We start from the raw sequence: 23,363 nt of genomic DNA, 5'->3' as shown, positions 1-23,363 counted from the left end.
CCTGGACATAGAGCCATTGACCACCACCCTCTGTCTGCGGCCTTTCAACCAATTGCTTATCCATCTAGTTGTCCACCCATCAAATCCACCTCCCTCCAATTTGGAGATGAGGATGTGATGGGGGACCATGTCAAAGGCCTTGCTCAGGTCCAGGTAAATGACATCGGTCGCCTTCCCTTCATCCACCAACGCCGTCACTCCATCATAGAAGGCCACAAGATTAGTTAAGCATGACCTTCCCCTGGTGAAGCCATGCTGGCTGTCTCGGATCACATGCTTGTTCTTTATGTGATCAAGCATGTTGTCCAGGAGGATCTGTTCCATGATGAGTAGATGGTGTTTCATTTACATTTACACTTTGAAAAGCTAGCAGAATATAAACAGTCATTGCTGCATTAAAGCACATTATTCCAGGCCTTGCACTGTGTTGTCTGAATCATGTACAAGCGCTGTTATTCTGAACTCTTGCTGAAAGCTACAGTATGGTTTAGTGCTTCTACTTAGTTAAAGTGGTAGCAAAAAGAAAATAAAATCTTGAAATGACAATAAGCTCTCAGAATAGTCATATTCCTTATTATTCTATCATTTGTAAATAACCATTGTTCTGACAATGAACAGTCTGATTAACAGCATGCAAGATGATGTCTTTGAGAAATTGTTTCTTGTCTAAAAATGACAAGCCTGAGAATTATTGGAAAGGTACAAAAGGCGTGGCTAGATTAAACAGTATCTCTTTCAGGTGAAATTGGAAACAGTAAAATGACAAAAATGTGTTAATAAGAACTGAGGAGATGAAGCTTCATTTAGCTAAGATGTATAGTTGTTAATGACACAATAGTATTTGCTAAACAGTTCGTTAAACTGACATTTGTCTGTATTCTTTGGGGGAATTAGTTAGTTGAGATGAGTTTGATATGCATAGCCCTTGACATTTTAATGCAAGTTTAAGCACTGTATTTCAAGCAGCTCTTATACTCATTAGTGAGGCACAGAATAAATTTGTGCTTTCACTTACTAAACTATTAATAAATTAAGACAGTGAGATATTTATTAGAACTACAGAAAAACTTGCCTAATACACTATTTCTCATACACAGTTTTAGAAAATGCATTTGCAGTGAAAAATGGGATGATTTCTGGCATGTGCTTTCATCTACTATTCTAGTTTCGAAACTTACTAGGCTAGTGCTTGCATTAAGAAAACAGATTTATTTATTTTATTTTTTTGTCTCTAGAGAATAAATATAGGACACCAAGAGATTAATTAATCAACAGCAATTTTAAGGCCAGTATTAGGTAGGAAAATTATAAGAACTACTGAATTACCTGTAGAAAACTGATGTTCAGTATTGTTCGTCTTAGTGTTGGTGAGCTTGGATAACATGAGAAGGTAAATTGTGGAGTCCCATTATCATTAAATAATTTTAAAACTGATTAATGCCTTAACTGCTGATTAACAAGTAGCAAGTCTTTTTTTGTAGGACAGAAGCTTTTCTCTCTTTTATGTTGCCTTCTGATGTATTTAAGTGAGGAATTGACCTCTCTTGAAAATATTTTAGGTTCAGACTTCTGACTTACACAGCCACAATATTGATATGATAGCTAAAACTCTGCTGAGTACTTAAAGTGAGTTCTTGACCACTAATAGGCAAAACCTGTGGAGAGCTGGCCACAGTGAGATCTCCCTGGAACCTTCTGTTTTCCAAGCTATACAGGCCCATATCACTCAACCTTTCCTCATACAAGAGGATGAATCTCTTCTCTGTGTCTCTTTGTATGAAGAGATAGTGTCCCTGTCTGTAGAAAGTTTGCTCTGGTTGGGGATTTTTGACACCAAGCAGTAGAACACAGGAGGATGTCAGCAGACTGAACATCAGTGGTGACTGAAAAGATTTTTAACTGACTTTTCTCTGTGACTCTGAAGCCTGAACTGGCAAATGTACCACAGGATAGGCAGACGCAGTCCTTACCTGCTGGTTGTTGACTTTTGGCTCCAGGAGGAAGGCTCCTTTACCTCCAGATGGACAACTACAGAATAGGTTCAGAAGCTGGTATCAGGTAAAGGGCTGGGAGCTCTCTTAAACGAGGTATCTGAGTAAGCTAAACCTACATCACTCAGGTGCCATCAGTCAACAGTCTATTGAAGAAGTCAATGTGAATTTGATGGTAGGTTGGACAGTGAGATTAAGTGCAACCTTAGCAAGTTTGTAGATGGCATAGATCTGGATGGTGCTGCTGACATGCTAGAGGAAAGGGATGTCATCTGTTGGGACCTTATCAGGCTCAAGAACTAAGTCCAATTATCAAAGATACAGGGTGGGCAATGAGTGCAGCTAGTAAATAAATGATTTAGCACAGATTCTAGTTAGGAGTATAACAGTTTAACAATTGTCATGTAAAAATAATCAGGGTGTTTTGTTTTTTTTTTAAACTGCCAAGGCACAATTTAAAGATAGAAAAGCACAAAAATTTCTAGAGTCCTTAGGGTTTGTTTAAAGTTACTATCATGTGCACTTGAAACACATGCATGCTACATTTAAGAGTGGCTCCAACAATACTGAAGAATACTTAAGCCACAAGTTAATGAAACCGTGAAGATATTAAAAGTAAAATTGCATCACTTCTGAATTGTTTATTTATTGGCAAATAAAGAGGAAAATAAGCTCCAGCAACTGAAATGTTAAACCACAATAGATTCAAAAAAGTTTTTTGTTTTACTGAGTATGAAGTTGAAATAATCTTTTTCTGAAGCACATCAGATTCAAGAAGTCTGTCAGAGAATTGGTGAGCTGAGAGATGATCAAAGAGCATTCAAGGAAGATGAGGCTATTGCAGGAAAGCTAAATTAATTTATTGCATCAGTTTTTGCTATGGAGAGTGTTAGGGGAGCTTCTTCACAGGAAACATTATTTACTGGATAGGAATTCGAGAATTCACAAACTAGATTGTTAACTGAAGAGGAATAGAAATAATTGATAAATTTAATCATGAAGAGTAACTCAAGTCTAGAATAATTGAATTATAGCAGTAACTATTTAATTTCTCACTTAAAAAGAGTCTCAGTAGCAGAAGAGTGTAGGATGTCAGATTAAACACCAGATTTTTTTTAAACCTTCCTTAGGAAACTAAGGAAATTACAGAACTCAAAGATTGATAGCTGTGCCAACCTAATTAATAATTAAAAAAATAATCTAATAAAGAATAGATCTGGTAGACATATGTATACTTGTTTGTTCTAATTGAAGAACTGGGAATTTATTGGGAGCTGGGTTTAATGCAAGCAAAAGGAGACTTTTGACTTTTTCCCTTACAATGTGTAAATCGAGTTAGAAAATCATCATTTAATGGGTATAGCTTCAAAAGATTATCTGGATTTGATTTGCACTGAGTTCATGGAAGTCCTTCAAGGCTTACTAAGTGTATGGAATCTACGTATTAGGAATTATTAGGTATGCTTCTGATAAATAAAAGCTGTCCATAGAACCTGAGGAAAATTTGAGATTGTTTTCTCATGGGGACTTGAATTATCGAAATTATGGATTAAGTTATTAATGCTTTCCTGATAGACTCTGCCTGTAGAATTCCCACATGATTCATACTATAGTATATGTATATGTAGTGTAGGACATTTGTGCCTTAGCTGCCTGTGTGAAAATGCAACTAATCTGTGCATTAACTCAGAGCTATAAATTAAGTACTATGATGAACATGAATGATATAAAGGTAGATGAATATTGAGAACTGTGTTCACTGTAGCAGTTTTCAAATCTGAATCAAAAACTTTTGGAAGACAGAGGCCATGTTATTGTTTTGACTGAAAACTTGCTGTTATGCAAACTGCATCTACAAATAAGGGCAGGATTGTGCTGGCAGGTAAAAAGAGAAAGTAAGTTCTTGCAAAACAGATCTGTGTTATTGTGAAAGAATCATACTGAATATGTTTTAAGTTCAATTTCTACTCAAACTTCATTACAAATATTATTTATGACTTGGACTGATTTATGACAAATGTCCCTGAAGTACACTTAGTTTCTTCCTTATACTCTTTTCAAGGAGTAGGAACAGTTTAACTGGACACTATTAAAGTTCATTGCAAATATTTCCAGGGAGAAAGTGATGATTTCATCACAGATGTTGAGAGGAGGAGAAATAGAGTAAATAATTTTGCCTTTGTAAAAAATTCCCTTTGGATTTATTTTTTGTAGAACTACCCAGTTTAAATTTCCTGATCTTAGTGTCTTCTTTTATGTACATGCTGGAGCACATACCATATTTAATGCAGGATGTAGCTACATTTCAGTAACTATGGCAGATTATTTGTTGTTTTAAGATGAAATTGTGAACATTTCATCACAAATATGAAAGGCAATATAAATGGGTGTTATCATATTTGTTAGGTTGCCTCTGCCAAAATGTATGTGCTCCTGGCAGATAGATTTGTAGCACCTTTTAAAAAGGAAGTTACTTTTGAGGGGAAAAAAAAAATACTCTGGGGAATTTTTTATTAATTTATATCTTAATTCTGCAAAACTATTGCTCCAAGATATTTTTTTCACCTAGTAATTGTCTTTGGACTCACTTAAAAAAAAAAATTAAATAGATTAGAAGATATGACTGCTATTTGTCAGCTGTGTCATTTGGGGTCAAGCTGCACCTGTAATTCATACATTTAACTCTCTGTGGGCACTTTCTTATTACAGTACATGGGTTTTTACCTGCATCTTTCTCCCCAAACACACCAAAAATCTGATATTTTTTCTCTATTTTGACAAGGTAGTCAGACTGCTGCATATAACCCTGGTGCTGTTGTTGTTGCAAGGTGAATGACAGAATGTTTTCAGTGCTATGTTGTGTGTATTCTTTCTCTTTGACTGGAATATCAACATTTCAGTATTCATGGAATCATAAAATCACCGAGGTTGGAAAAGACCTATAAGATCATCCAGTCCAACCATCCACCCATCGCCAATAGTTCTCACTAGACCATGTCCCTCAACACAACGTCCAAACATTCCTTGAACACCTCCAGGGTTGGTGACTCCACCACCTACCTGGGCATCCCATCCAATTTAAGATCACAACCCTGATGTGTGATGCCTGTAAGAAAGGAATCTCTCAGATCCCTTTTAAGGAAGGAGGTGATAAAACAATAAGTTAAAAAAAAGAAAAGAAAAAAAAAAAAAAAGGATTTTCTTGCCCACTGGTTAATGTGCAAAGAAGTTTTAGGCACCTGGACCTATTGTCACCATCTCCCTGTTTCTTTTGAAGTTTACTCTCCGCACATGTTCACTGCTGTATTTTTGCTGGGGACCACCAACCCGCACGAAACTATGAAACTATGAAAAAGACCTGAGCAATTGGCTTGCTGGCTATGTGCTTTTTTCCAGCTTATAGACAGACATTTCTCATTCAGGAGCTCATCTTTACTTTCTGCAGGGGTTTTAGTGTAATCTTTTCCTGTACCCTGTCTTTTTCATGGCATTTTATTCTGTTTCTTTTCAGCCAGCTGTCTAATTACTTCTAGTCAGGAGTAAAACTGAGTCAAAGTTCAAAGCGAGAGTGTTGTTATGATCTCAGGAGGAGGCAGCAATATCACTTGTTCCTGGAGATAACCTGGAAAAAGCTCTGAGGTGCTTTATGTGTTTGGGAAAGATATGACGAAAAGTTACTCCCAGCAGAATGGCTCAGTGTGATTTTGCAGATACAATGGAACAGAATGCTGAATGCAGTGAGGTTTAGGGTTACCCCATTGGTAATGATAATAAAAAGGTAATAGTTATCACATAAGCAGTGCAAAGCAGCTGTTACTCAATAAGCCTTCTATTCAGTGCCTGCCAAAACTCTAGGAGAGTAAGATCTGCTGCTCTGCAGGGAGTAAAGAGATTTGGTGTTTCTTGTCCTGGCATTTTAAATGTAGCCATTTTCCTGAAACAGTGGCTATGCAACCATGTTCACTGACAGGAAATGTCTGAGTGGCCTGACCTTTCAGTTAGAGTGCTGAGGTGAGATGCACAATATATATGTGTTGCAAAGTATAAATTATTCCCTTATTCATTCTAATGTTCTGCTTTTTTAGATCATCGCCAAAACATCTTTCAGTGTACCAGCCTGTAATAAAAGTGCCCCAGTTAAAATTTAACGCTTCAGAATACAGGAAAATTAATGTATTTTCCTCCCTTTTCCTAGACGTTCATTAACAATATTTGCTATACCTGACATTTTTTTTTCTTCTTGTAGGACTTTTCTAAGAACTCTTCTGTAGCAGACCATCTGTTTTCTTCTGTTGATAAACAGTTACTCTGTGTTCTATAGTGATCAGCTGGAGAGGGTTCATCTTGGCAGGAGAGTGAGAAAATTGCCCATTTTTTAGGCTTATCCTGGTTTCTGCAATTGGAGTTAGAGACATTCCGAAAGAGTTACAAGGCACGCTTTCCCAGTTTTCCAGCATTTAGATAGGCACAATAGGCAGGGAAAGGGGGAGAATTTTTACAGAAACCAAACTGTAAATGAAGAGTGGATCCTTGGAAAAAACAAGTATTGAAAATGAACTCAACTTGTTGAGAACAAGATTCAAAGGCATCGTTGTACTGCATGAGGAGAGAGTGGAAGGTGCTTATGAATGCTTACCTTATCTCACCCAGCTGTTCTAGTTTTCAGGATTTCAGAAGATATCATGGCTTTTGAAAAAACATACTTCAAGTTGCAAAAGGTACAAACTCATCCCTGGTGAATTTGGAGTCCCGTTCCAAGTATCCATTCCTTTAACTCAGATTTTTGATCCCTTCATTTGTTCAACAACTTGAAAAATATTTATTTAACGTTAGAAGAAATGTAATGCCAGCAGAATGAATGTTATTGTAGGGCACTGCAGATTTATTCAGTTTGTGCTATAATTATTCTATAGCTTATGACTTTCCTTTGCTCAGAAAGGGATTAATGAATATGTGGAATATTTTTGTGGAGGCATCTGAGTTATATAGATGAAGATATTTTATATTTACAAGGTATTCACACAGTGCCTTTAATGATATTTAGTGACATAATCATGGCAGCATTGCTATCATCCAATGGCTTGTTGCTTTTACAATTCTGTCTCCAGATTCACACTTCTCTAATTAATGGACGGCCTAGTGCTGATGATCCTTCACGTACATTACTGGAATTCACCTCTGCACGCTTTATTCGCCTGAGATTTCAGAGGATACGGACATTAAATGCTGATTTAATGATGTTTGCACACAAAGATCCCACTGAAATTGATCCCATCGTTACAAGGAGGGTAAGTTCTGGCAAGACATTAGAAATATGTGTGTAGAAGTTCTCTTAGAAATTATGTGCTTCGTTTTTCTTAATGTAAGAAATTTTGGAAGATTGTGGCTAGTTGTTGCTGCTTATCTGAATACTGGTAATAATAGGATTTCCTCATCTTCTTAGTGTTTTGTATATCAGAAATCACAGTTTAATGTTTTCTGCTTAATGGTTTTATTAACATATGTAAACATAGAGCTCCCTTGACTGCATATATACTGATGCGGGTATAATTGGCAAATAGCAGCTGTTAGATAATGTTCTCTTGCCTCTTCAGCTGCTCAATCCTTTTTACCTTTAGCATTCCTTGAATATTTTGTTTGAGTACAGTTTCTAGTACTGGTAGTATTAGTAGCAGTACTACCTGGATGCAACTTATTTTTGGCATTTTTATATGATTGTTGCTAGCAGGTAAATTTTAAATCCTGTTTTTGTTTAAAAGAATGGATGCTGAACTCAAGTTCATACCACGTCAGTCTTCTCCACTGTTATTTGTATATACACACCCCTGACTTCTGTCTTTCCACACTCCATACATTCTTCCTATGACAGATGTCTGTCTTCCTGCTCCAGTGCTGCATGTTATTCTGTAGTTTTTTTTCCTCTGATTTTATTTTATTTTATTTTTTTCCCATTATTGTTCACTTCTTTCTTTTAATCTTATTTTAATTCTGGAGAGTTTTTTAGGGTACCACTATAATAATTGGCATTCTTGGCTTTCAGTACCATCAGTGACAGATAACTGTAAAGAGAAAAATTCTCTTCTTTCACACTGCTTTTGTAGTTTTTGCTTTTTCCTCCAAGTTTGTAGGAAAATGGATACTTTAAAAGTTTGGAATGTGGCATTCTGTTAAGTACCCCAAAACCCAGAATTGTTTTCAGTTGAGTGTAGTTATTGCTGACCTCACTAATAATGAAATTGTATGTTTATCTAAGTATGTAAATTTAGTGATTCTAAGTAAGTAGAATCACAAAGTTGAATTTAAGATTGCAATTCACACTCTGAAAATCACTATATACTCATTAAAACCAATTGCAGGACAATCTACCAGTTTCTCAAATCAACAGAGAACAAAAGCTCCTGTATCGTGGGTCTTCATGAGATATTTTTTATAGGAAGAAAGACTGATTGAAACTTGCAATACTTTTCTGGCTTTTTCTCTAGAACAAGATATTCCAACAAATAGGAGAAAGAGGGTAGTCATAATTTATACATTTTCTGTTTGGTAGAATGTTAATAATGAATTATGGGAGTTTCTGCTTCATTTAATAAAAAGGTTGAACACAGAAACAGAAAAATTTTAAATGGCATATGTTTGTTTTGATTAGCAAATTTTAAAACATTAAAGGATCCTCACCATAACAGACAGAAGTGGACAAGATGTCATCTAAAGTTTACTTTTCAAATATGTGTTATATATGAGGGTGGTGAGGCACTGGAACAGATTGCTTAGAGATGTGGTGGTTGCTCCATCCCTGGAGATATTCAGGGTCAGACTGGACAGGGTTCTGAGAAACATGGTCAAACTGTAGGTTTCCTTATTCATTGCAGGGGATTTGGAATAGTTGACCTTTAAGGGTCCCTTCCAACTCAAGTGATTCTATGATAAATGCTCTTTCAACCTCCTTTCTGGTTAGGGGTGTTAACCTCCACCAAAGGTAAACGATCATATATAAGAATAAAAGGTCAGAAGTTACTTAAATCTTATCAAAGAGGGCTCCTCTATGGCCATCCTGAAGTTCTTTCCACAGCCCAGAGAATGTCCAAGTAATACCCAACTAAGATGAACAAAGGTTTACCTAACCTGAGCTTTTTTTCCTAACAGGAGCTTTTTACCTAACCTGAGCTTTTTTTCCCTAACTTTTCCTTTCTCCTCATTATCGTACCTTTGTCTTTTGATGTTTTCTGAAGGGATTAAATTCTACAGCATTTGAATTTTCATGATCCTCTGAACATATTGCCTATGTTCGTATTTGGTGTGTGTTGTGTATAAATTGACATGGCTGTTGTGGCTTCAAACAAATGGAACTGTGCCAATTTATACCCTTTCTCTCACTCAGCCTGAATCTGTTGATCCATATCTAGCTTGAATTATACTTTATACTATGTTTTTAATAGATCAAAAAAAGAAGTAAAACAGCACCTGACAGTTTTGTCACCAGAAATGAATTCTGTACTTTGACGCATGCATTTTTCAGTCCACTTAGCAATTCAATTTCTGTTTTGTCTTACAGTATTACTATTCTATAAAAGATATCTCAGTTGGTGGCATGTGCATATGCTCAGGCCATGCAAAGGCTTGTCCACTTGATCCGGTGACCAATGTACGTATTATTTTTTTTCTTCTATCTTTACTTTTTTGTCTTCCTTCCTTCTTCCCTCTCTAAATGTGCCTTAATCACAGGGTGGAACATAAAAAATAATCATGATATGCCTCAGAGTTTTGTGAATTTACATTTCTTCTCCATCTACAACATACATATTCAAACCACTAGTTTTGTGTTGCCCTCTTTTTTTAATGCTTTAATAACTATATATTTATATAATCTTTTTTATTTCTATTTATTAATTACATTACATATTTTATATGTGGCCTAGAACAATTTCTTTTTACTCAGTGCAGCCTAGGCAATCTGAAAGATTGAACACCCATGACCTAAAAGAACAGTCAGAAACTGTGCCAGGATAAAATAGTGCTGGCAGCCAGAATGATTACCATTCATGCAACATCAGCAGGAGCTTTCTCTATATTGGCAGAATGGATTTCAGATAATTCAGTTCATATTCAGTTTTCCTAGGGAAAAAAAAAAAAACCAACAAAAAAAAACAAAAACAAACAAAAAAAAACAACACGCAAACAAACAGAAATTAGGGTTATGTTACGTATCTGTAGAATTGAATACTGACAGTTTTTCTTATTTAATATTAGTTCTTATATTTCCTAAATAACTGACAAGTATTTAATCAATACTTGCAAACAAATGATGACTCTATAATGGCATATTTACTATACATGAAATGTTGTGTGATCAGTCTACTCATGAAAATCACAAACTGCTCACAATTTATTCTAAACGTGTAGATCTTTTTAAACCATTAATAAATACATAGCTGTTATAACAGAAATATAGAAATATATTATTGATAGTCAAAATACACAACATCACTAATACAGAATTTGCAATCTACTATTAGTGGTGTGCCACAGTATGGGAGCTCTTCATATACTGTTCACTCAATTAGGATTTTTGTGCATTATAACAGGAAATCTTGTTTCTGTATGACACTGAAAAATTGCATGAGAACTGATTAAAGATTTAAATAAATAAATAAAAGCCAAAACAAACAAACAAAACAAACAACACTGAGAAGAAATCTGACAGACATTACATTAGCATTTCTAAGCAGTTTCCATGGTACCTTTCAAAAATTTTACAAACTCCTTGCTTTAATTCTTGCAAGTCTTTTCAGTAGCAAGTGATGTACTATTGTTTCAAAGACATAGATGGTTTTTGTTATCAAACTGCTGTGTTATCTTAGTGCCATGTGGCCCTACCTCAGAAAATAACTGCTACCATTGCAGATGAAGGCAGGCTTCAGGTCATTGGGCTACTTGATTAAAAGAGAATTTTGACAAGTGCGGTATCATCTTTTGTAGGATGACAAATATATATCTTCTTGCCAATATTACAAATACAGTAAGTGAAACAATTCAAGCCATAAGAGATTTGGAATGTTTGGTTTAGATCTCCAAGTATACTCTCTAGAATCTACTGAAATAGGTGGACTTAGGCTTGTAAAACATTGTGACTGCATAAATTTTCTTCCAGCATTCAGAAGGATAAACTTGCTTGAATTTACTGCCTTGCTGTTCTGAAACATTCTTTAACTTGTCCTTGTTCTGCAAGATTCATGCTTTGCCTGAATTGGCCATAGAATTTCTCTGAGTAATCTTGTTATGTTGTCCTTGAGAGGGCTCACATGGGCCTTAGGATATCTGCTCCACAGTTGGAAAGTCAGTTTTTGTTCCTGTCTGTAAACAACGGTTTGTTTCTTTCTCTGTCTTCTTCTGAGGGTTTGCACATTGCCTACAACAATATTTTCATGCTGAGATTAAGCTGGGACTGAGGTGATCTGAGAAACTAAAAGACCACTGCAAGGGTGGTGATCTTCCTCCCACCTCCTGTTTAATCCTTCACATGCTGACCTCATATGCAATTTAGTTGTACAATTAGAAGGTTACAAGATGAGTTGAATCATCCAGCAAAAAATGATCTTAAAAGTAAAGAAGACTGTTTTTATGGAATCAGTGAGCAGACCTGATTTTACTCTGCAGCTGCAGGAGTGCTACATCAAGGGAAAGGCAGAGGCTGGATCATCCTTTCTAGTGCAAGCTAGCGATCAGTTTTCCTGTAATGCAAAGCTCTGTTTGAGGTCTATCAGCAGTTTGTCTTATTTGCTGCTCTGGGAAACATTCTCTTATTCTCCTTGCTTCAGTAAGTTGGAAGTAGATTCTCCTATGTTCTTAGATTCTCCTAAGATTCTCTGGCCAAATTCCACCACACTCTGGCTGCTTTCCTAAAATTGAACTATTCAAGTTAAACAAACTTTTGTCTCTCATGAGTGAACACAGGATGCATAAATAAATAAAAATGAGTAAGCAAAGGAATTACAGATTTTAGCCATTAATGTTTTCATAATTTCAGCTGGAATGCAGATTACATACAAGGACAAAGTCTTCAAATCATTACATTTTGTAAATATTTGTTTTTCTTTTAAATTAGAAATCTGTCTGTCAGTGTGAGCACAACACTTGTGGAGAGACATGTGATCGGTGTTGTCCTGGTTTCAATCAAAAGCCTTGGCATGCTGGGACTTTCCTGGTTAAGCATGAATGTGAACGTAAGTTGAAAGCAGAATAGAAGAGGATTACTGTAGCTGTTGGTGAAAACTGAAATTGAGTCCTAAATTATTTTGCAATTTATGTTATTTCTAACCACATTTGTTGATGAATCGGTGTTGCTCACTTATTTAGACTGACTCAAAAAGTCAGTAGAAAAATAACACATAAAATTGTACTTTTAATGAATTTAGAATATTTCAGTTTACATCTGAACTTAGATGTTACAAACAGTGTTTCTTTTGACATCTTTTAGCTTTCGTGGAAGTTATTTTAATTCATTCATACCATTCTGTTATTTTTTTCTTATGATTTCTCTTAAGTTGCTATTTCATGAGCTGTATGTGTGTGCAACTACCAAAAATTTCTGGATCATCAATTTTAAAAAGGAAGAAAATAAAAATGGAAGAACCTACTTAATTTATATCTGTTCACTACATTGCCCTCTGAGACAAAACATCAAGAAAAGAATACAATATGCAGAGTTTCAGGCTGCATTTGTGACTAGACCACATTGCTTTTTGTAGATGAAATAGAAAATTAATGCTTGAATGTGTTCTCGGTTATACTGCATGTCGTACAAATGAATGAAATGTTAAAAGACTGATTTTGATAACTTAGAAAGTCTTTGATAATATAATTCCATTTCTTTTAGCATGCAACTGTCATGGGAAGACTGAAGAATGTTACTACGATCAGAACGTGGCAGACAGAAATCAGAGTTTGAATATTTTTGGAGAATACGTTGGAGGTGGAGTGTGTGTTAATTGTACAAGCCACACTGACGGCATAAACTGTGAGACCTGTGTTGATGGCTACTTCAGACCTGAAGGGGTAAATGCATGTTCTGTTGTCGCTTCCCTGTAATTCATTATGTTCAAACAATCACTTCAGCATGGAGAATTTAGTATTAAAAAGAGGTGACAGAATTTTGATGCCATTTTATGAATGTTAACTTTTAACTCTGACAGTGTAGCAATTACTTTTCACAGCTGGAAATCTGTAAAGTTAATGTTCACAGACATATGAAACTAAATCTTCTTGATATGAAGGAATGCACGGAGGTCAGAGCCTCCAGCTAATATTTCAGTTAAAAGGACGATGTGGTCCTGTAAACAGAACTTTTACCTCAGTAATGAATTTCAAGATGTGTTATCAAAGAACAAAGAAATATTGCAACACTCAGTATTGGAGAAATTCTTTTATAATTTTTATTTTTTAAACATAATCTACAAAAATAATAACTGAAATTCTATGATGTCCCAGGAATGCTTTTCATTTTTAGTGCAACAGGAATTGTTTTTTGTGTTTCAGCATATATGGTTATATTTTCTTCTAAAACAAAGCTGTCAGAAGATGCACATTATATTAAGTTGTATTGCCAATATAGGCAGTGCCTGTGCTTTAAATAGCTACACTAATTGTGTGTGTTTAAATTCCTGACATTTTGTCTGCGTAGGTTCAGTTGAGGAAATCGTGCCCATTAGTCTGATTGCTTTTCACTCCTCAAACAGAAAACATCAGCAAATAACAATAATTACATTCTCCCTGATACAGTGCTTTTAGTCTTAGAGCCTGTAGAAGAGGAGTACTGATCTATTCAGCAGTATGACACTTGATTTATTCATTAATCGGTTGCATCTGACTAAATAGGAACTATATCTCTCTATATACATTATATAATATAGATGAAATTGTAAGTAATTTACTTCCCCAGTGTGGTGTTAGACTAAAGTTTAATATTGTTTGAGATAGCCTTTTCTGGAAGGACAGGAAATTGTTTGCTTTTCTTTTTTTTCTTTTTTTTTTTTTTTTTTTTTTTTTTTTTTTTTTTTGCTTCCCTTTTTGTGTAGTTATTCACTGATGAACAACAATTTAGTTAGTTAGTTAGTTGAATCTTGTTGACCAAACTGAACTATTTGTCAAGGTTACTTTAGCTCATGAATGTTTAAAATTTAGTTCAAATGATTGCTGTTTAAAGTCCACTTTAGATTCAGAGGGCTGGAGCAACCCCCGTACTTGGATAGGCTGAGAGAGCTGGAGTTCTTCAGCCTGAAAAAGGCACTGAGAGGACCTTATAGTGGCCTTTCAGTACTTGAAGGTAGTCTCCAGGAAAGCTGAGGAGGGACTTTTTGTGAGTCTATGTAGCGACGGGATGAGGGGAAGTGTCTTGAAACTGGAACAGGATAGATTTAGACTAGTTATTAAGAAGAAGTTACTTACTGTGTGAGTAATGAGACACTGGAACAGGTCTCCCAGCAAGGTGTGGAAGCATTTAAGACCAGGCTGGCTGGGGTTCTGAGCAACCTGGTCTACTGGTAGGTGTTTCTGCCTATAGAAGGCAATTTGAAGTAGATGATCTTAAAGGTCCCTTCCAGTCCAAACTCTTGTATGATTCAATGATGCTCGATTATTTATTTTAATATATAAGTCTCTGTTAATAAGTATAGACTTGCTTTGTTTTTGTTGAAAACCTAATTGTATCTAAACATATTTGTTTCTGATGAAAATCTAAGGTGGAACATTAAACTTGAGACTGCATGGGTTGAGTTAGGCAACCATCCTTTTTTGTTTCCTACACAGAATGCTGGTCCCTCCTAATTTTTCTTTAAAAAGCAGATAAGTGTTTCCATTCACTAAAGGTTCTGTTCTTGTAATATCTCTCTTTCTGTAGGTATTGCCAGATAGCCCAGATCCATGCCAGCCTTGTTCCTGTGATCCAGTCGGATCTTTACATGAAACCTGTGTCAAAGATGAAAAACATGCAGAAGGAGGTAATATTCCTAAAAGACGATATTAAAGCTAAATTCAGCTGCGATTAAAGAAAAACTGTGTCATATTCTTCCTTTTTTAAAAAAGGAAATTCCAACTATTTTTTTTTTCTTGTTGTTTACTCATATGGACATCCAGTTTAAATGATAATTTTCTTTAGAAATTCAGATTTTATATCTCCAGATTTTCTGAAGCTTCATTCAGATACACATGGCTTGTAAACGTGGTACATTTGGGAGAGCATTACCCATGGAATATTTGGGAGTTTTGTCTTTACACTGCTTTCTTCTTTTACAGCAGAGATTAAAACTAGTACGAGTGTAATCTTTACATCACTTTACTTCTCCACACATATTTGAATTTAACCCTAGAAAAAATTTGCTTGAAATGTGATATATCTTCTGCCATCTATACTATCTGCATAGGATTACAAGCTCATCATGATTAGCCATGAAAAAACCTATATTCCTATATGGAATTAATTCCTGTCGTGTGCTTTGGAAACAATATATTGTAGTACATTTCTGCTGCTTTTGCTGACAAACTTCTGAAAAGATTGTAGGAAGACAATAAAAGTCAAGTTCTTAAGGGATATTTTAATTGGGCTAATTGCAATCTATTGATAAGAAATGTTGTAGCAGTCTCTTTTTTTTAAAAAAAAAAGGAGATCAATGAAAATATAACAATCAATTACTACCTCAGTTCCTTGAAACTAAAATTTCTATGTACAGTGGTGGAGCATGATTACTATCACAACAGTGATTAGTAGCAGGTTGACTTTGGCCTGTTGTCTGCTGCCCATCCAGCCATTATCTTACTCTTCCATCTAGGTAGGACAAGGTAGAAAATAAGACCAAAAAATTCATGGCTAATGATAAAGACGAGATCTTTTCCCAGTTGCTGTCACAGACTTGGGGAAAACTGATTTTATTTATTTCCAATTTAAATAGATTTGGATAGTGATAATCAAAGACAGGAAGTAAAATACATCTGCAGTCTCAACCTCATTCCTTCATTCTCAGCTCCTCTACCTCCTCACCTGTACAACAACTGGCAGCATGAGTTGGATCAGTCCATAACACCTACTATCTGCCACCCATTTCTCCTCCCACTTTTCCATAGCTGTTGTGTGGATCCTTTACAGAGACTGCAGTCCTTCAGCAAAAATTTATTTGCATTGTGGGTTCTCCATGAGTCCGTGTTCCTTCAGGATCTATCCCCATTCTCTTTCTTGGGGTTCTCTGCATGTCTGTAGTGTAGGCACCTGTCCCAGCATAGTCTCGTGCAGGCTGTAGGGGTATTTCTTATAGATCTGGAAAATAAACTAGTTTGTAAGATAAAAACCCTTAAACTAAAATGGAAATGTATAATCATTGGGATATAAAGTCTCTGTGAACTGTTCTTAAGGAAAATAAATTCAAATGCTGTATGTTTTCTGCGTGCCTCAGTACTATAGGTAAGTAACAGTTAAAGCAGATCTTTGTAATAAATATCACTGCAATTGGTACACAGATGAAATGCAGCAAGAGGATTTCAAAGGCTGTATATGTAGGTGTTTCAGGCTACGGGAAGATAGGAGAAGGGCATGAAGGAATCATGCTATAATTTCTTATTTCTGCAGAAAAAAAATTTATATATATTTATATTTTAAACATGTAATTTCAATTTTGATCAGCTTTGTATAACTGTATCCTCATATATCTCACTGATCATTCTGAAATTATTCATATTTTTATGGTGGGTTTTTTTTTTCACTTTGACTGTCCGAAAATGTTTTTCAAATATTGTTTCATAGTAACAATATTTGATATTTTCAGAAGCATTATAGATAAAGATCAGAGCCAAAAACTTTCAATAAATCATGATATGTTTACAAATTGTGGCACTGGTAAAATAAGCGACAGGCAGTCAAGTATTGTATTTTAAAATTAACTTCTTCACTCATGTTCAGTCAATACTAATAATAGCTAATAATAGACAACTGAATATTGCCTGTTACTGTGACATTGAGGTCACTTACAGTTGTCCATACAAAAGTGAAGATGGAATCTATGCATTTTGAACTAATTTGTACTACAGCATTTAAGATTCCCTGATAAGTTACTACTCTTTTTTCAAGCCACACTAACTGGATGTTAGCAAATAGCTATCTTTATTTTCTTTTAAGTGTAAAGTTCGCAGACATAGAATTTCGTGATTCAGATGCTATTGTGCACCCAAATAGTGATCTTTATTTTTGCTGAAAAACATTCTCAGACATCATAGGATAAATAAGAGTCAGACTTTATTCAGGCTTCCTAGACCTTTGCACAGCAAACAGTCCCACTGACTTCCACAATATTATTTTTGGAATATATATGTTATTGAATAGGACTAAGAACAAGGCCAGTCTCTGGATTGTGAGCTTTTTCAAGGATTTGTAGCATGATTTTGCATGGGTTTATTTTCATGTAATTTTGAAAGATGGGTAGGCTAAGAAGAAGCTGATAAAACTTGTATTTCAAGATGACTCATTCTCCAGAATGAACTTTTAAACTTCTGTACTTTCAGAGATATGTCATAGAATGATAATATTCAGGTAGAAAACAGTGAAAAACCCTATTCAGACAGGGCCTATGAAATAATAGACAAAACCCTTAAGGTATACTGAAATATAAGTTCTTTACAATAGCAACAAAAGAAGGACCTGGAACATTTACTGTGATTCATAATTTAATTAGTCGTTTGACACACTAAACTCTACAGAAGCTTGGTAAAGATGATCAAGGGTACACCTACAAGGAATTTATATACTGTGTAGAAACATGAGCATGATTTTTGACAGTATGATAGTATTGTAAATTAAAGATGAGCCAAATGTGAGCCATATAGGCTTATTATATCAACAAGAAAAATATCTGATAGGTTAAAATCTCCACAGCTACCTCCTTGTGTTGTAGCATGTGAGGCTTCTTAATAGCTAGACGCCAACTACAGTATGAACTATATAAGTGAGGAATTTACTTGGGTGGTGAAAGTATCTTATCTCTCTTCCTCAGTTGCTAAGAAAAGAGAGGAAAGGAAGGTTCTTGATGAAAAACTAAAAAAAAATTGGACTGACTGGGCAATGAAAGAGTGACAAATTTAAATGAGTATTTGGGAGTTTTGTTCCATGCTGAAACATGTTATTGAATTTGAATTTGCGGAGACTTGAGTTGTGAAATCTAAGAAAGGATACATTATTCTTCCAATTAAGGCAGGACCATCTATAAAAAGGCAAACTTGCCTATGTCTTTTTGCTTCTCAAATGGGATATACAGCACGATTATTATATCTGAGACATGGAATCATGAAATGCCTTGGGCTGGAAGGAATCTCAAAGACCATCTAGTTCCAACTCCCTTGCCATGTGCTGGGTTGACAACCACTGGATCAAACTGCCCAGCAACCCATCAGGCTTGGCTTTGAAGGCCTCCAGGTATGGCACATGCACAGCTTCTCTGGGCAACATGTTCCAGAGACACACCACTCTCTGAGTGAAAAATTTCTTCCTAACTTCTGACCTAAATCTCCCCTCTTTCAGTTTGAATCCATTCCCCCTTCTCCTGTCACTATCTACCTGTGTAAAAAGTCAGTCCTCCTGCTTGTAAGTATTTTAAGATCACAATAATGGGTTTCCCCTAAAGCCTTCTCCAAGCTAAACATGCCCAATTCTCTCAACTTTTCTCCATAGAAAAGATGCTCCAGCTCTCTGATCATCTTTGTGGCCCTCCACTGGACTCACACCAAAAGCTCCACCTTTTTCTTGTGCTGGGGACCATGGGCCTGGACACAGTAGTCCAGATGGAGACAAGGACAGAGTAGAGGGGGACAGTCACCTCCCTCTCCTTTCTGGCTGCCACTCCTTTGATGCAGCCCAGGATACAGTTGACCCTCCAGGCTGCAACATCTTGCATTTGGCCTCATTTAATTTCACTTGGTTCTCATGGGCCCACTTTTCAAGACTGTCTGGGTCCCTTTGGATGGTATCTGTTCCTTTTATTGTGACAACTGTACCTCTTAGCTTGGTGTCATCAGCAAACTTACTAAGGGTATACAATCCCATAGTCAAAGTCATTGATAAAGATGTTGAAGAGCATCAGATTCAAAACAGATTCCTAGGGGACACCATTTATGACCACCCTCCACTTGGAGGAGCTATTGGCAACAACCTTTTGGCTACAACCATCCAGCCAATTCTTTATCAACTGAACAGTTCACCCTTTAAATCCATTTCTCTCCAATTTACAGATAAGGGAATGATGCAGGATTATGTCAAAGGCCTTGCATAAGTCCAAGTAGATGACATCAGCTACCTTTCCTTTGTCCACTAGTTCCATCACGTGGTGAAGCTCCATGGTCTTCTCAGGCACAGATGTGAGGCTTATTGACCTATAGTTCACTGTATCTTCCTTTCTCCCTTTATTAAAAATGGGAGAGATGTTTCCTTTTTTTTCCAGTCACCAAGGACTTCATCTGACAGCCATGACTTTTCAGCTACACTGTAGAGTGAGTTGGCAACTGCATCACCCAGCTTCTTCAAGACAGTAGGGTGCATATTGTCTGATCTCTTAGATTTATACACATTCACCCTCCTGTGGTAGTCTTGAACTTGCTCTGCTCTTATGCTGGGAGACATGTTGCTCCCCCAACCCCTTTTTGGATTTTCAGGGATGTGAGAGACTCAGAAAGCCTGACTGGCAATGAAAACTGTGGCAAAGAACTCACTAAGTACCTCAGCCTTCTCCGCGTCTCAGATGGCCAGTTTTCCCTTTTTGTTTATCAGATGGGATATAGTCTCCTTTGCCTGTCTCTTGTGGCCAATGTACAGAAAAAACCTCCCTTATTGTTGTTTTTTACATCCCTTGCTAAACTTAACTCTGCATGTGCTTTGGCTTTCCTGATCCCATTCTTGCACAACCTGACAGCATCCTTGTACTCGCCGCAGGCCATTCATCCCCCACTTCCACTAATACTTTTCCTTTTTTTCCCCTCAGTCTTACCAACAAGTCCTTGCTCAGTCATGCTGACTTCCTGCCTCCTCTGCTTTATTTCTTATTCTGGAGAAATAGGACTCTCATATCTGGAGGACCAGAGGTTTCTTTCATAAACCAAGATTGTGCATTGGCCCAGTTTATAAAAGAGCCTGAGGTCTGCAGTGCTGCACAGCCTCACCAGTGGCTAGCTTAGTGAGTAACTCATAAATCTGGGAAGCAGATAGACCATAGTTCAAATCCATGGAGCAAATGATTTTGTGATAGGGAGTTGGACTCGATGATCTCTGGAGGTCTTTTCAAACCCCTTTGATTCTGTGATTCTCTGTGGGGGAAAAAAAAAAAAAAAAAAGAAAAAAAGAAAAAAGTGGTCTATCTATGATGTGCTATGGGATATCAAAAAAGCAGCAAGATAAACTGAATTTCAGTGCAGATAATATAATTTTAAACTCCTGTAGGTAACTACTTCTTCATGCTTTTAGTTAGAGAAAACATTAAAATAAAAAAATAAATGAAATCAGGATTTACCCATATGGAACTGTTTTAAAACATTTTTCTTGAAGAGCCAGCAAATTCAAAAGCCTTGTAGGATTGTAAAGGCCTCACTGAAATCCAGTTTATCTAAAACAAGGAATTTGATTTAGGAGCTGAATCAAAATAAACAATTAAACAAATGGCAAGCATGGAGTTTATAGTTTGGATGTTAGGTGCTCTAGAAAGATATATTCTTCTAATTCAATTCAAGTGGCATAACTAAGCTAGGAAAGAAAAAATATATGTATATTTAGATTCCAAAAAGAAGTTCCTTGAAAAAAGGCAGAAGTTATATTCAACAGAGGATAATAGAAAAGAACATAAATCCTGACTGGTTTGTAAGGTTATAATATTAGCCATGTGTTAAAACATTATGAAAAGTAATATGCAAATATTTAAATGTTGCTGAGTACTTCTTTAGATAAATCAAAATCTCGATGATGGCTGGATACTGAAATTTAGTAGTTAAAATGATTAAGATGTATTCAGTTTATAACAGGAGAAATCAAGAAAGAAATTCCAAAAAAGCAGGATTTATTCTTTGTAACTATGAATAGAAGAGCTCGGGGGATTTCCCTTTTATTTTTTTTTTCGTGGAAACATGAGGCAAGTTGGAAGAAGTGTCTCAAACAGATGTGTCAATCTTAGAGCAAGATGACAAGTGAATAATAATAGAAAAGCATTCAAAATGTATGGCATGGCATATATGTGGCACCAGGAGATAGTTAGAAAAGAAGTTGCTGAAATATTATATATGTAGTTTATAGTACTTTATAAGATGCAAATTAATCTTATATAGTTATAAACTGTTTATCCAGTTTGTAAAAGAAAGGTAGAGAAGTCCAGGAAATTAAATCATGAGATCTAGTCTCTGTATCAAGAAAATCAGTGGAACTAAAATAAAGAAAAATTCATATTTTTAACAATCTGCAGCTAAAATGAGCAAAACATAAGATCAGGTGGGTTTTTTTGTGGTTTTTTTTGTTTGTTTGTTTGTTTGACTGTTTCTGTGGAGGGCAGTATTCCTTATGAATCTATTTGAAGAAGCCAAGGTTTATTTGACTAATGAATTACTTTAATGTTCAAAGAGTTTTGTCAAGATTCTTCAACAAATACCACGAGAAAAGTAGAATAGAAAAAGGAAGAAGAATTCTGTCACAGATGAGTACTTGGTTAAGAGAATAAATGGACCATTTTCACAGTGATGATCAGCATGAACTGCTGAGAATATTCATATTTAACCTGGAAAGGGGACGAGTAGGAAGGTGACAAAGTTTGCAAGTACAAAATCTTTCAGCACAGTAAAATGAAAGAGCTGCAAAATGTTCAGGGATCTTAAGATAGTCAGTGGATGGGTAATAAAATAACTGATGAAATTCTGTAGCAATTAAATGAAAAGTTAAGCAGAGAAAAATGTAATTCTACTTGTACATTGACTGCAGTAATTTTTGAATAAGACATTAGCAATTGTGAAACAGTTCTTACAGTTACCTTGGACTGTGCCTTCGAAGTATCAGCTCAGTGCTGTCTCAGCTGTTGTAAAAGGTCAACACAGCCTTAAAAAATATTACTAATGTTTTAAAAGAAAAAATGAAAAAAATCATGTCATTTGTAAGTCCTCACTATACCTTCTTGAATAATTTATTAGAAATTGAAATGGAGAAATAATAGGGATTTTCACCTATTCAGAACAGTTTCTTTTTAAAAAGATATAAATAAGCATAGAATTTTTTTGACATACAAAATAAAATCGTCATGTGGGATAGGATAGAGTTATACTGAAATCACAGATTACATGGAGGTAGTGAGAAAGCAACAGTTATTTGCTGTTTTCTATGGTATGACATTTAAAGGGCAGCAAATACAGATTTAGTGTATATCAGTGTTTAATTTCACACTACACATGGCTAAATGCAGAACTTACTGCTAGAGAGCTTTATGGATTCAGGAAGCAAAAGCATATGCAAAGGTAGTCAGGCAAATTAATGGAAGAGGGGATTTTTGGATCTGCTAAATGCAAGGGCTTAGGGACAAGTTACAGTTCAGTAGATCTCTAATATACAGATTTTGGGAAGCTCAAAATTTAAATAACTATAGTCAGCTCTCAGACAGGATATTGAGTTGAATCAGTGTAGGTCTGAGCCAGAGTTTGTTACACCTACATACCAGAATGTATATAAGTATATCATACCTACAAACAGTGTTGCTATAAGCACTTTAATAAACATATCCAATAATAGTAATAATAAATCAAAAGTGTATCATGTTTTTTTTTTCCCTCTTCCCATAGATATGTTGCCTGGTTTCTGTCACTGCAAGACCGGCTATGGAGGAGAGCACTGCAATAGATGTGCCTTGGGTTATACAGGATATCCTGACTGCCTGCCCTGCAACTGCTCAGTGGAAGGCAGCATGAATATTGATCCTTGTGTAGGTCTCTGTGTCTGCAAGGTATGGATATCAAATTCTTGTGAGCCATAGGATGATATTAATGATACTGAAAGATTACAATCAATGATCTTCTATCATATAGTGAAATTAGTGAAATTATTCATTAGAAATAATTGAGAATCCTAAAATACTTAAAATATATCCCAAAGTACAAGAATGTACAAGAAGTACTTGACTCCATCAGTTCATGCTGTATGCACTCTGGTGTGTCAGCTGAGCAGCACTGAAATCTAATCAGAGAATTAACCTCATCCTCACTTTATATAACAGTCACATGTTTTCTGTCAAAACTAAAATCTATCCATATCACAATTCTAATTAATTGACTATTAAGTCTAGAAGGTCAGAATTTATTACATTCTGAACTGAAACAATGGTTAAGATG

At 35.7% G+C, this 23,363-nt stretch overlaps 1 protein-coding gene across 5 annotated transcripts in view; it reads left to right on the top strand.

Annotated features, from left to right (window-relative positions):
- The window catches only part of LAMA2 (laminin subunit alpha 2), a 283,315-nt gene that overhangs the window by 73,696 nt on the left and 186,256 nt on the right, over positions 1–23,363 (top strand). For all 5 annotated transcript variants that reach the window (XM_032443478.1, XM_015858546.2, XM_015858545.2 and 2 more), the window contains exons 5-10: positions 7,100–7,279; positions 9,544–9,633; positions 12,094–12,211; positions 12,865–13,043; positions 14,884–14,983; positions 22,818–22,978. In XM_032443478.1, the coding sequence (XP_032299369.1) occupies positions 7,100–7,279; positions 9,544–9,633; positions 12,094–12,211; positions 12,865–13,043; positions 14,884–14,983; positions 22,818–22,978 (828 nt within the window). The remainder of the gene's footprint in view (positions 1–7,099; positions 7,280–9,543; positions 9,634–12,093; positions 12,212–12,864; positions 13,044–14,883; positions 14,984–22,817; positions 22,979–23,363) is intronic.

The sequence above is a fragment of the Coturnix japonica genome, chromosome 3 (assembly GCF_001577835.2).
Source record: "Coturnix japonica isolate 7356 chromosome 3, Coturnix japonica 2.1, whole genome shotgun sequence".
Taxonomy (NCBI): Eukaryota; Metazoa; Chordata; class Aves; order Galliformes; family Phasianidae; genus Coturnix; species Coturnix japonica.
This window is presented reverse-complemented; position numbering and strand designations above follow the sequence as displayed.